The sequence below is a fragment of the Talpa occidentalis genome, unplaced genomic scaffold (assembly GCF_014898055.3).
Source record: "Talpa occidentalis isolate TD23 unplaced genomic scaffold, MPIMG_talOcc4v2.1 talOcc4.6, whole genome shotgun sequence".
Classification (NCBI taxonomy): Eukaryota; Metazoa; Chordata; class Mammalia; order Eulipotyphla; family Talpidae; genus Talpa; species Talpa occidentalis.
This window is the reverse complement of record NW_023604972.1, coordinates 40,120,548-40,135,717: the sequence shown is the minus strand read 5'-3', so window position 1 is coordinate 40,135,717 and position 15,170 is coordinate 40,120,548. Positions and strand designations below refer to the sequence as shown.

Below are 15,170 nucleotides of genomic sequence, written 5' to 3'. Positions count from 1 at the left end.
CATTCCTGAAGTCAGGCAGGGGAACACGAGGAGGGAAAGACTAGGACCACAGTATAAGTTTAAAAGGGGGCTTTATTGCGTTCCCGGGCGAACTTCACGGACCCAAGGTAGGGGTGGGGGAAGCCTCGCCTATTGTCAGGGGAAGGCAGGTTTTTATAGGATGGGAAGAGGGAAACTGGGCTTGCAGGTAAGGTGGAACAGTTGTTTTCTGATGGTATCAGCAGGTCCTCTTTCTGGCCCCTAAGTGGGCTTCCTACCAGATGCATTTTTCGCCCTAGTAACTCTGGTTCCCTCCAGGCCTTTCTGTTCCCTTTTAGCTTCTACACAGAGAACATGCTCTTGCGTCTCTAACTTGCCCAAACAGATGTAGAAATACATGAAATAACCTTTAAATGAAGTTTCTAATTGAAGCACTGGAGCCATAAAGCAGCAACTGTGTTGTACTGGCTTTTACGCTTGAAATCAGAAGCAAAGTAAAAGTGAAAGCAAGGAGTTTCTGCATAATGATCTGATCGCAGTTACATGAACTAAGCTTAATATATTTTTATTGGTTCCTGTTACATTATATACCACCACATGTGACAACAAGAAGCTTTCCCTTCAGCCTGTAATACCTAAAGTTCCAGCAGGCTTTTTACAGCTTGATAATTAACCCAATACAGCTTTATAGACTTCTGCTTTTTCTCTCCTGCTGAAGACAGACTAACGTGACTGACTGACTGAACAACATACAAAGTGAAACTTCCATTAACTAACTTCTGCAGAAATAAAATCTGAACCTTGGAAGACAGCACCTGGTAAGTGAATTCTTTGTCATTAAGATCTCCATATTTTATATAAACCTAAATTCAATGTTGAAGAAGTTAAAGAAGAATGAAAACATTAAATTTTCAAGTATGGATGTTTTATCATGAAAAGAGAAGTATTTGGCAATTGTTATGTCTAGACTCCTATTGCAAAGTCAAAGGATTATCTTTCATATTTAAAATTGTTTTGCACCCCTGGTGGTGCAAGGGGTTAAGCACAGCATAGCACTATGAAGCCATCGTAGCTGGAGTTCAAACCCCGGCTGGCAAGGGAGCTACCCAGGCGCAGCAGACCTCTCCTGCCTTGCCCACTGCTCCCCTCAGCAGTGTATTTCAGTCAATCTACTTGTGAGATCATTAATTGCTTAATTTAGTAAGGAAATATTTACCATTATATTTTTACAAAAATCTAAGAACTTAATGCATTTAATCCAAATATCTCAAGTTAATTAAATTCTGGTAGTTCACATGAATTCTATTTAGGTTAATGCCTATGATTACCAATATAAGATTTTCTCAAAGATAAATGTTTCATAGTTATTCTTTTTAAAAAATATATTTTCCTCAGACACATTAAAATTTATATATTTGAAATTTCTAAGCCAATATACTGAAAATGTGACAATTATGTGTTTAATTTTAATGGTTTATAGATTTATTAGCTATAAACATGAATACTAAAAAAGCTATACTAGACTTGATTGATTTATCTATTTAGACTTGAAAATCATTGCATACCCCAGTTAAAATAAGGTTAATATAGTTGAAACCTTAGACTAGCATAAGAGATTTTGACTACTCAATTGTGTTAGGTGACTCATTTAGTGTTTCATAATATCCTTAGTGTTTAAAGGGTGTTTTTCAATAACAATCAGATTCCTTGTTTTCCCTAAAATGTTAGAAAATCTGTATTTTTGTTCATTGCATATTAAAGAAACTTCCTGTTATGTTCTGAAACTTGACAGAAATAACTGAGAGTTTGAAATTGTTTTCAAAATGAATAGGAAGGAGCTTTCAAAACAACCTTTATAAATTTCAAAATACTTTCAAAGACTGTTGAACCTGGAACTGATTTCAAAGGTAATAGAAAACAAGTTTCAAAAGTAACAAATTTGCAGTACACTTTCAAGGACCTGTGGCTAAGTAGATCCTAAGATGTTCCAGTCTAAGGAATGCAAGTGGGATATAGCAGCCAGCCATCAACTTCAATGAAGAAATGAAAGACATTGACCTTTTTATCCTAACTTCAAAAAAACTCACACTATAGAAGTTATAGATGGGCAAGGAAGAAAAACATTTTGAAGAATAATGTACTCATTGGTTTAAAAACCAAAAATGAATACATATATTTATATTTGTAGATGTGTTTCTGTATTATTAGTTATTATTATATTTCTATCTTTATTGTTAATACTTTATTGATCTGAACTTTGTGTTAAGCATTATTCTAAGCACTTTACTCATTTAATTCTCATAACTATCCAATACAAGGGAACATAAAACAATTGCCATTTTATAAATGAGCTCTTTATAACAAAGAAAGTATACATAAATCATTCAAAAAAAATCACATTTGAAAGCTTCTTTTGAAAGCTTGGCCTCAACCCATATCAACTCCATAAATAATTACTTCCCCAACTAGCTACCCTTTCCTACTTTCGATTTTACAAAATAGGAAACTTTTGTCAATCTATTTTTTTTTCTTCTTTGAATGATATATTTATTGAGGCAATGTTGATTTACATCATAGTATATCTTAGGGGTATAGGTTTGCACCTCTACAAATGTATGTTATTTCAGCACACCCACCACCAAAGCCCCAGTAATTGTCCATTGAATCTTTGCTTCCATCTTATCACATCCCTCTTCTGTAGCCTTAGTCACAGTCCAAGATGTTCTTCCCTCTTCTGTTTTTGTCCCTCCTCCTCTCTCCCCACTTCTCCCTCCCCTCCTAGATACCTCAGATCTATGGTCAGTTTTAAAGATTTGTCTTCATCTGATCTTTGGTTTCTCTATATTCCACAGGTAAGGGAAACCATTTGGTATTTGTTCTTCTCATTCTAACTTACTTCACTTTGTATAATCCCTTCCAGTTCTATCCATGTTGCCATAAATAACATGAGTTTATCTCTTGTTTTTTTTATGGCAGAGTAGTATTCCATTCTGTATATAAACCACATCTTGATGCATTCATCTATTTTGAGGCATTTAGATTGCTTGCATATCTTGGCTGTTGTAAATTGTGTTGCAGTAAACACAGGAGCGCCAGTTTTCTTACCACCAGTATTCTCTGAAGGATAATGACTATTTCTCTGCAGAAGAAATGCTGATCTATTTAAAACTTCACATGAGGGCCTCCCCGGTGGCACAGCAGTTGAGCGCTGGGTTGAGAAGCTGCCCGCTTGCAGCGCCGGTTCGATCCCCGGCTGCTCCCCGGCCACCGGAGGCGGGTCCCACATGGCGCGCAGACCTCTCCTGCCGCCCGCTGCTCCCCTCAGCAGTGTACTTCGGTCCTTCTGCCTGCTCTGCTCCCCGCTCTGGCTCTGGTGAATTCTCTCACTCTCCCCCGCTTCTGACTGTACCCAGTGCTTGTATGTATAAATAAATAAATAAATATTAAAAAAAAAAAAACTTCACATGAAATCATATAGCACTATGGTGACAAGAAAATAAAATCATTACAGAAAGAAATATGAACAAATAAGTAAACAACAAGCAAACAAAAACCACATATACAAACACACACAAACATAAATATATTTTTAATACTGATGCATGTTTCTTATGCTATTCTTAACATGTATTTCATTTAAGTTTACAAATAATCAAAATCTATTATAAAGCAGAGTTGTTTATGTGTCAGAAACTGAGCTGATGATCTCACCAATCTCTTTCTTCCATTGTTATACTACTGGAGAACTGTTTTCCGGATTTTATTAGACCCCAGGGATTCCAAATGAAGAAGAGTATAATTACCTCTTTATCATCATATGCCAGCAATAAAAAGTGCTGACAACAAAAGCTTGCTGACTAGCAAATAACATCCCTATTTCCTATGTACAATTAGTTTCCTGAGGATATCAAAGAATCCCTCAAAGAGGGATACCGTAAAAGAGAATATATGTAACCTTATACTATCTGTTTGAGATGGAAGAGTATTTTTTTAATGCAATTTTCCCCACTTAAAGCCTAAAGTTCTAAAGCACTTATAGGATTAATGGCTTACTCAAGACTGATTAGAAGGCATAGATGACATTTAAAACTTAGACCCATTATATCCTTTTGCATGGGACTCAATGAAAGTTGGAGAATATTTTCCTATGTGAAAGTAGATGTACCTGTTTTATGATTTGAAAGCCTTGAAATTTAAAAAGCATATAAGCCTTGCATTATAATAGTTTACATGCTGATAATATGATAATAATGTAAAAATTATATTAACAATTTTTATGTTAGAAAATATGGTACATCTATACATACATGTAAATTATTTCATTAGTGAGATTGACACATTGATAATGGTGAAAATGACACATTTATTCTATAAAATAGGTATGCTCTGCTAAGATGAAAAATTTTATACTTCAGAAAAAGGGCTTACTTATCTGAAGCTATTTATTTATTTACATATGTATTATTTTTTTGATTGAACTTAATTTTCTTACATTGTTGATCATTTTTGTACCATATTTGATTTTTCCCCTTGGGTACAGTCCCCATAAATCTCCTACCACCCCATCATCTATGAACTATCACAATAGTCCCTTGGGCTCTTCCCTCCCCTATGTTGACCCTTCTCCTCCTCACTGCTGTATGCCTCAAATCTGTAGTTCACCTGCAAATTTTGTCTTTTTTTTTTTGACCCTTTATCAGTTTCCCTATATTCCTCCTATAAGTGAAAGAATCTGATATTTTCTTTTTCCTTCCGACATATTTCACTGAGCATAACCCCTTCCGGCTCCTTCCATGTTGCTGCAAATGGCATGAATTTATCTTTTTCAATTGCTGAATAGTATTCCATTGTGTGTATATATATATATATATATATATATATATATATATATATCACATCTTCTTGATCCATTCATCTGTTTTTGAGCATTTAGGTGGTTGCCATATCTTAGCTATTGTAAATAGTGCTACAATAAACAGAGGAGTGTAGGTTTCCTTTTGAGTTAATGTTTTTGTGTCCTTTGCGTATATTCCTAGGAGTGAAATTGCCTGGTAATATGATAAATCCATTTTTAGTAATTTGAGGATCCTTCACACAGCTTTCCATGCTTGGAAAATTTGCATTTCCACCAATAAGAAGGTTCCTTTTCCTCTACATCCTCACTAGCATTTGTTGCCAATTTTTTTTTAATATGGGCCATTCTCATCAGTGTGTGGTATCTTATTGTGGTTTTGATTTACACTTCCCTCATTATAAGTGATATTGCCACCACATGTTGTGGAGTAGCCTCTTGTCCCTGGTCACAGCCTCCAAGAATACCTTAAAAACTGAAATGTGGACCTTGTCTGTGTCCCTTCTGGTACAGTTGGCCTGGAATTTGATGTCCTAGAGGTGTTCCAGTTTTGCCTGAATCTATGGGACTCTCAGTTCAGCATTCCACTGATTAGCCATTTTGTACACTTTTCATATATTTTTTTATTTTTTAAAGATTTATTTATTTATGCATACAAGAACTGGGGTACAGACCAGAAGTACAGGGGGGTGAAAGGATTCACCAGAGACAGAGTGGGAAGCAAACAGGCAGACTGAATGAAATACACTGCTGATGGGAGCAGCAGGTGAGACAGGAGAGGTCTGCTATGCCATGTGGGTCACTCCCTGGCCACCCGGGGATGTCAAACTCATGTTGCAGAGGCTGCAGATAGCTTCACAGCTCTGTGTTTAAGCCCTTGCACCATCAGGGAGGCCCCTCTCTTTATATTTTAGACAGGTAAAGCATGGCTTAAAATACGAGTAAGTATCTCAGGGTTATACTGATCATTTGTGGAAGAGTTGAACTCTTCAGATTCCTAATACCACTCTTCACAAACTGTGCTCTCTTAGAATGGTCCCACAAATACTGCATTTCTATCATTAAAATATTTTAGTTTTTATATATTATATATATGTCATGTTTAAGTCAAGGATTTATTGAATGTGAAAATAATAATTTCTAGAAGAATGATGTATTGATTACAATAAATTTAATATTCATTTCTTATGTTTAAGAGACATCATGTATCTAGGTACAATCTAGGTACAATATCTCATTTTTTTTTTAAGATTTATTTATTTATTTATACAAGCACAGGGTACAGTCAGAAGTGCGGGAGGGTGAGAGAATTCACCAGAGCCTGAGGAGGGAACAGAACAGGCAGACCGACGAAATACGCTGCTGAGGGGAACAGTGGGTATGGCAGGAGAGGTCTGCGCACCATGTGGGACCTTCGCCGGCAGCCGCGGATCGATCTGGCGCTGCAGAGGCTGCGGGCAGCTTCACAGCCCAGTGATCAACCGCTGCGCCACCAGGGGAGGCCCATAGCTCATTATTTTAACTTACTAATGGATATGAAAGTCAATAGTTTTGTTCAGGTTAACATGGACTAGCATTGACTTTATCAGCATGAAGAATATTAAATTGTTTCCAAGGGCTTATAATTATCCTCCAGAGGAAATTATATTTCAGGGAACATTTTCATAAATGTAAACAAGAGGCCTAAGGGAAGAAATCATTGTCTTTCAACATTTCATGAGCTTTCATCAACTCAATTTCTTTCATGTCGTATGTTATACACAGCTCAAGGGTATAGTTATTGTAATGATTTTTTGGCTCTAATTCTTAATTTGAAGATATTCATTTAAAGCTCTCAGGAGTTTAAAGGTAAGTCAAATTTGACTATGTTTCTTTCATTAATTCTTTTTTTTAAAGGAGTCATGAAATCATGTAATATTTGAATCAGATCCAGGAAATATTAAAATACACTGAGGTTATTAATCTTCTATGTATGATCTATAATAACCAAATATTGGCAAAACAAAGTTAAAAGACTATATAAGTCTTTAATTTCATTAATCAGCTTTCATAAGTTTAACAAGGTGAAAATGTATAAGTTTTCTTTTTAGAATTAATGTGAAATAAAAATTTATAAATAACTCATTTATATAGTAAAATGAGTATTGAACAAATATAAATATTAAAATAAATCAATTATACAGTTTTTCTAAGTCATTCCATATACCTTTAGCAGATTATATGGCTATGTATTTATAAGGTACTGTAGTCCTTTGTATTGATATATCTCTTCAATGCTTGTACTTAGAAGGAAGTATAGAATAGCAATTAAGATTGCTGGCCCTATATTTCAGACTATCTGGGTTCAAACCCAAGGCCTCATAAGTCACTTATACTTTCTCTATATTAATTTTCCTCTTGGTAAAAGCAGGATAATAGGACTTTATTTGGAGAATTTTTTTAATTTAAAAAGAGAATTACATAGCCCTATACATGTACTGAAAGCAGGTATATGTGGGTTTTTTGGTGTGTATTTGAATAATGAATTAGAATGAAAATTATTTGTTGACTGGGTCTATGACCTACTGATACTTCTCAGATATCTCAAAGTTCTAGCAACTATAGTTAACAGTAAGGTAAAATTATTCACTTCCTTATTATTTCACCTAGATTAGAGAATTTTCATTTTATTTCAATACACAGTTATTAACTTCAATAAAGTTTAGGTTTGGAATTACAAAGTCAAATGTGTATTTAAATCCTGGGACAAGGTATCTAAACTCTAATCAGGAAAGCAGACATTATAAACAGGTAATAATAGCACACTGAAATATATGAAATATTAATATTTTCAAGTTATGAAAATGGACAAGAAAGAATAATTTTGACTTTCGGTTACCAAGAAGAATTTTTAGAGGATGTAAAATCTGTTCAAGTTTTGAGGAACAAATAAGAGTTTTCCTCTTTTGAAACATTATCAAAGATTCTATTTTATGATATTTATATTCATTCGGGTTTAGAATATAAACATTTTTATCTTCAAGAATTGATATTTGTTAGGATAATCTCTTACAAAAATGAGCAATGTTTTTGTATATATCAATATCACTCATATGGGAACTTTAGTAACTATTGACATAATATATGAAAAATATACTTAGAATACTATAATAAAGTAAATACCCTGATCAGTTTTTCTAATATGTAAATATGCACATTGATGTATGTAATTTCATATAATGTACTGGGATGTGATATCTTGAAAATCACCTGATACATTTGAATATATTTCATCTGTTTGGTTTACATCTTTCGTTATTTTAATGTAGAAATAAACTAATTTTTGTTAGTCAATCCACGATTCAGTATCCAAAAATATGCGCAAATTCATGGAAAGATAGATTTGGAATATTTCAATAAAATTCTTATCGGTACTTATTTCTCTGTAGTATGTCTATTGTAGTTTATCTAACTTCACATTGACTCTAAACTTCATAAGAGTAGATATTTTTGTCTGAGAGTGTTCCCATACTATCCATAATATGTTTGATTTACTGTAGTAAAAAAAATAGTAAAACACCAGAATATCAAGGACTTGACATAATTAAGAATATTAATAATTATTTTTTGTCGTGACAGTCTTAAGAAGGGTAGGTAGACAACCTTAATCTTGCATCTAGGTGTCTAAATACATGGACTCTTCATGCTCAATGGCATTGGAAGAGAGGGCTGGAAGTTAGAGGAAGGGTTCTCCATTATCCATAGACCAACAGCAGAACTCAGTCATATGCCCCAATCAAACTGCCAGCAGACTGAAAAATAGCCTTTGTGCTCAGAAAGAGGTAGAAGTGTGTGACTGTATCGCATTTTCTCTGATCTAGCTGCTGCCCTATTACCAATGCCTGAAATAGTGTTTGGTACCTATTAGTTCCCAGAAATACTATAGGAATTGGTTATTTGGGAAGCTAGAGGAACAATGCTTGACTGTGAATGTTTTAAACTTTAGTTTTTTATGTTTTCTTTTCAAGGCAGATGTCCATGAAAATCAGAAAATATTAATAGGAAATTATGCAATACCAATGTAATTGAATCATAGTCCAATGCTATCATAAATTTATATTTGCACTGTTATGAACAAAAGAATCAACTTAGTAATATCTATTGGTACTAAATTTTTATGGTATCTATAAATCCTAGGAATTTTAATTGTATATCTCCCCTAGTTCCCTCCCCTCCCCCCAATAATACACAGGACCATCCCAGAACCAGTAGTAAGTCACCGTCGTCTATTATTAAGACAGAATGTGGTACATATATACCATGGAATATTACTCAGCATTCAAAAAAGATAAACACATGCAATTTGCAGCAACATGGATGGCACTGGAAGGGATCATGCTCAGCGAAATAAGCCAAAAAGAAAAAGAAAAATACTGGATGGTCTCACTCATAGCAGGAATCTAGAAAACTTAAATAAGGGACCAGGAAAATGAATATAAGAAAGTGAAAATCAAAATCAACAAAAAACTATGAACCAGAGACACTTTTTGGGGGGTGGGGGGCGGGAGGGGAAGGATTGGGGTCAGAATGGGGCGTTTGCAATTGTATGGGGGAATATAAAAATAAAATTTAATATTTAAAAAAAAAATAAAATAAAAAAAATGTCAGATAAAAAAAAAAAAAAAAAAAAAAAAGACAGAACTGCTACTGGAACTTTATATAAGCATGGGTCAGTAGACATTCCTGTTCTGGTGGAGACTACATGAAACCTGATATACCCTAGCAGTTATGCAGAAATACCCTGAAATCTCTAGTTTCCTACCACATAATTTTGCAATATATTTGCAAGCTCCTCCTCATTGCTGGCACTTAGTCATCCAGACATTATTTGTCCCTCCTATCATAGGGTCTTTAAAATGTTTTTTCCTGATTAGAAGATTCTCCTCTTTTCTGAATTAACTCTTGCTCCTTTCTCAGCAGAAACATTTCTAAGCATTTTGATTATATCAGTTTCCCTCTACGGTTATACCTTTGCTTCATAGCACTTATCACCATTGAAAATTCAAATGAATTGGGGCCCCCCTCGTGGCACAAGAGATTAAGTCTTAGCACAACAAAGCTATGGGCAGCCACTGCAGCACTACTTTTATCCCAGGCCAGGGAGCTACCCACATGGCGGAGCAGACCTCTCCTGACTCATCAGCTGCTCCCCTCAGCAGTGTAGTTTAGTCAGTCCTCCTGTTCCACTTCCTACTCTGTTTCTGGTGAATCCTCCCATCACCTGCTCACCTGCATCCTCTGGCCTACACCCTAGCTCTTATATGCATAAAAAATAAAATAAATTTGAAAAAAGAAAGAAAATTCCAATGTATTAATATGACCATTTGATCAGTTTCAGTTTCTATCGTTCTCACTCACTCCTGAGCACTGTGAAGATAACCACAAGACTTTTTCCTCATCATTAGATTCTTCAATGTACAGTGTCTACTAGATATTAAATAGTAGTATTAAAAATATTTTTGAACTAATAGTACAGAACATGACTGGGTAGACTGTTGCTATTTTACCTACTGAAAGGCTAACATTTGTTCAAGGTTTATATTTATATAATTTACATTTATTTTGGGCAAAGTAAGATACTGGTAATCTGGAAAGCGTTACTAGATTGAATAAATATCTAAAGAATTTCCAGGAATATTTTCCCAGGAAAAATACATAAATTTCTTCTAGAAATCTTTCATCAGCATATGTATTTGATATAAGTAGTTATAGAGAGTGAAGAGTCTATAAATCATAGAATGAATTGCAGAATCGGGTAGGGACATGAGGAAATTTGAGAAAGCATGGCAACATCTTACTGAGCTTTTAAATATTTATTTTAGAAGTACTGATTACACACTATGTGGCAAGAGCTTCAAACACTTCTTATTTTGATAATTTTTAATGGATTAGAGAAAAGTAAACTAAAATCTTGATTTGGAGTGCAGATACCTCAGCTTTTTTTATGCCAGTCTACCAACTGTGTCTTGTGAAAAAAAACAAGCTATCAGTAACTAGAAAGAAACAAAATAAGGCAAATGGAAAACTGAGGAACAATCTGTTAGGAAAAAAAAGGACAATGGACAACCTATGAGAAATATTAAGTGGTGGCACAAACTGGAAAAGTAATCAGATTGTGAATTAAAGTTTAAAAGCATTAAAATTATTTTTTCCTGATGGCTACTACTCCCAAAATCTTATTTTGGTGGAGGAGGGATTAAAGGAGCTTGGGAAAAATAAAGTATTTTAGGACTGCTGCATAAATTTGTAAACTATGTATTACTGAAACAGTCTATAGCAGTCCTTTAAGCAAGGTCAAAGGACAGTGACAAGGTCACTCTCTGTGTGGGTTCTCACCTGTGCCCACAATCGCAAGAGTCAGCCTCAGGGAACAACAATAGGTTTTATTTAACAAACAGGGGAAACAAAGAGTTTCTAAGGCCACAAGTGGCCAACTACCTCACCACAGACAGTATCCGCCATGTCCAGAAGTTCCCCCCCAAAAAAAAGACAGAATGCAAAATGGTGCTGTCTCATCATTGAGAAACTAGAGCTGGCGGCACACCAGCAAGCAGTGGGCCAGGATCCAACTCACAGTGGCAGCTGGAGGTGCGCCCAGTTAGGTGCGCTGAGATGATACCACCGCAGCCTTTAGCAACAGTGTGGTGCTCAATCCTGGCTAGCCCTGGGGCTGACCATCAAGCCTAGTCCACTGAGGTGGGCCTCTGTGTAGTGCAGCTGTTGGTTCTATTAGCCAAAGCTAGTGTACCTCTCTCCGTAAGGGGCCTCAATAGAGAATCAAGATGAGCCTCATCTGGTCTTGTGAAGACACTGTGCCAGGAAAAACATTGTCTTTGGAAAAAGCAGCATTTTGGAAAAGCTGCCTCCCAACAAATCAGTGACTCTAAAACACATATCAACATCAAGATATGTGACATTATTAAAGTTCCCAGTTCCCAGAAGATAAGGCTCTAAATAGATAAGGTAAATTTTAACAGCCCCCCTTTTTTTCCTCAAATGCATGCATAGCATCAAATAAATATGAAAGTGCTACTTGTAACCTTCTTGGGACTGTATATAATTCTCATTTCTAAATGCCAGAAATCAGGCAGCTTTCCCTGATACTTAAAGGCTGCGTCCAGGCTTGACTACACAATATAGTTTCTTTAATAAACTCACTTAATTTTGATTGTCTCTCTTTATTTAAACCTGCAGTTCAAATTCCACTGTAGTGAATTGTCAGTATTGTGGTCAAGAGAATTTCTCCTCACTCCAGAGTCCAGTCACTTTACAACATATCCCAGAAATCTTTGCATAAGGAAATGCTGTATGAAGCAGTTCACAAGTGTAAAGTTTTGGTGCTATTTAATATATAAATAGCATATGAAATAAAGTGTGCAAAATCTCATTTTTTTTCATACCTTCACTGATTCTTAATGTGTAGTACTGTGATTTCATGCTCCTGGTGTAAGGGTTAGAAAAGGACTCACACACTCCCAGTGGAACACAGCTGCATTTCCACAGCCGACAGCCCACACTGACTTCAAGTGCACAGGAATCTTTCTCCTTTATTGTACTCATTTGATAAAATTGGAGTGAAGGTGGAGAGAATATATCTTTCTATGGACATCGTGTTAACAAGATTTAATGCTGCTTAACTATTTGTAAGTTTTTTTTTAACCTATAGACTGGATATTCTCTGGACAAAAATTTGGTTATATAAAATAATCAAATAACTCAATTTCTACATTGTTAAGCACTTTTTAAGGCTTGTGCAGATTTGTCATTGCCCTCAAATTCCTCAAGATTAAAAATACACAACACTTAAAAGGGGGGACTATAATGGGGGTTAATTGGTTTAATTGCTCTCAAATATTAAAGAGATATTAAAAGCACAGAACAGTAGTAGCAACAACCTGAGTGGAGCGCTAGGGTCAGCAGGAAACTAAAAACACAGAGCTAAATCCTTACCCTGGACTACCATTAAACAGAGCCTTTTCTAATTGTTTTAGATAAAGTAACGGACTATTTGGTCCTATAGCTACTATTAGTGAAATATGCTTACTTCTTTTGATCTTTGGCCCTTGCTTTAAAAAAAAAAAAATATTTGGGCCTCTCCGGTGGCGCAGCGGTTGAGCGCTGGCTTGCGAAGCTGCCCGAAGCCTCTGCAGCGCCAGTTCGATCCCCGGCTGCTCCCCGGCCACTGAGGAGGGTCCCACATGGCACGCAGACCTCTCCTGCCGCCCGCTGCTCCCCTCAGCAGTGTACTTCGGTCCTTCTGCCTGCTCTGCTCCCCGCTCTGGCTCTGGTGAATTCTCTCACCCTCCCGCGCTTCTGACTGTACCCAGTGCTTGTATAAATAAATAAATAAATAAATAAATAAATAAATAAATAAATCTTTAAAAAAAAAAAGATTTATTTTATTTATTTATGCATACCAGAACTGGAGTACAAGCCAGAGGTGCTGGGAGTGAGAGGATTCACCAGAGACAGAGTGGGGAGCAGAACAGGCAGACTGACTGAAATACACTGCTGAGGGGAGAAGCGGGCAAGACAGGAGAGGTCTGCTGTGCCATGTGGGTTAGCTCCCTGCCTGGGGATCGAACTTATGCTACAGTGACTACTGATCGTTTCATAGCACTGAGACTTAACCCCTTGTGCCATCAGGAAGGACCTAGCTTTATTCTGGTGCTTCTTGAAATTATATTCTTGAAAGATACTAAGGACCCCCCCCCAGTATCATGGTTTCCCAGCAGTGGCATAGTCATTTATCAATTTAATAAATTAATCATTTAATTTTAAATTTGATGCTACTAAAACAATAACTTTTTAACATTCTCTACTTTGCTTAAAATCTAGTCTCAAAAATGGAAAACATGGAGGACTGGAATAGGCGGGAATTGGTGGATATTCAAGGGATCCCCCTCTTCTGGGGTATGGCTGAGGAGTGGTCCCAGATAGAGACTTTTGAGGCCCGACCAGATGACCTTCTGATCGCCACCTACCCCAAATCAGGTAACATTTCTTTTACTTTCCTTTTACAATTGAAATGACATTTCATTATCACTTTATATGTTTCAGGTTCGCATCATCTAAACTCTACATTAATTTCACTAAAAATCTAATTCTACCCTTTATCTTTGGACTTATTTGTAATCACTCATTAGTTATTGATCCATAGGTATAACTATTCTCACTGATATTCAGATCACTAGTCAAGAGAACACTGTAGCAGTTACTAGGACAGATTTTTTTCTCAAATTATATAAAAATTACCTATTTTTATCTATTCTGAAAGACTGCAATTACATAGGAACTATACCTCAGGGAAAATTATTGCTATGGTCTTGTTTATTTTTAAAATTCAAATAAAAATTTTTCAAACTGCATATGTAAATGACTTGGGTACATTAAAATCTATAAAATAGATTTATACAACTAAAGAGTTCATATTTAAATATTTCTTAAAATTTTAACATTTTAGACATATTTATACATTTTTAAAAACTTTTTGAAAACATTAATATTTTAAAATACTTTATATGTTTAGGATATTTTGTTACAAATTTGAACAACTACTGACCTCAGTATGTGATCTCAGAAAGGAGATTTTAAGGGCTTCCCTGGTGGCGCAGGGGGTTGAGTGCAGCTGTGGAGCTGGCCATGGCCTCTGCAGTGCAGGTTCCATCCCCGCCAGCTTTGGAGCAACCCACATGGTGAGCAGACCTCTCCTGACTTGCCCGCTGCTCCCCTCAGCAGTGTATTTTGCCAGCCTGCCTGTTCTGTTCCCTGCTCTGTCTCTGGTGAATCCTCTCACCCTCCTGTGCATCTGGCCTGTGCCCCGATTCTTGTATAATAAAATAAATCTTTAAAAAAAAAAAGATTTTAAGATGACTTGATAAGAATCAATACCTTTTATTTCTCCAAATTCTTTTATGATAGTCTAACCCAGTGATAAATGTACACAGAGCTATAAAACAGATCACACCTTCTAGCTTTTTATGCCATTAATTTTTGAGCCCACAACCAACTAGCTGTTCTAATTACTAAAGATCTAAAGTAAGCTTCCCTTTATATTCCTCATTTCCTAAAAACATTGAGGAAAAGACATTTTTAAGAACTATACTGACTACTAATATTTTTAGATTACAAATGATAAAACTGCTTCTAAGGAATTAATATAAAGGTATATCCATGTGCAAGCCATTCTTCAAAAATATTTCTGTGTGGAAACAGTAATTCCAAAGAGCACCTGCACCCCTATGTTTATAGCTGCACTATTTACAATAGCTAAGCTATGGAAACAACCCAAATGCCCAAA

At 35.8% G+C, this 15,170-nt stretch overlaps 1 protein-coding gene across 1 annotated transcript in view; it reads left to right on the top strand.

Annotated features, from left to right (window-relative positions):
* The first annotated feature begins 287 nt into the window (after positions 1–287).
* Positions 288–15,170, top strand: part of LOC119260475 (sulfotransferase 1 family member D1-like) — a 30,139-nt gene continuing 15,256 nt past the window's right edge. The window contains exons 1-2 of the mRNA XM_037529390.2: positions 288–797; positions 13,709–13,864. Of these exons, the coding sequence (XP_037385287.1) occupies positions 13,717–13,864 (148 nt within the window). The 5' untranslated portion in view covers positions 288–797; positions 13,709–13,716. The remainder of the gene's footprint in view (positions 798–13,708; positions 13,865–15,170) is intronic.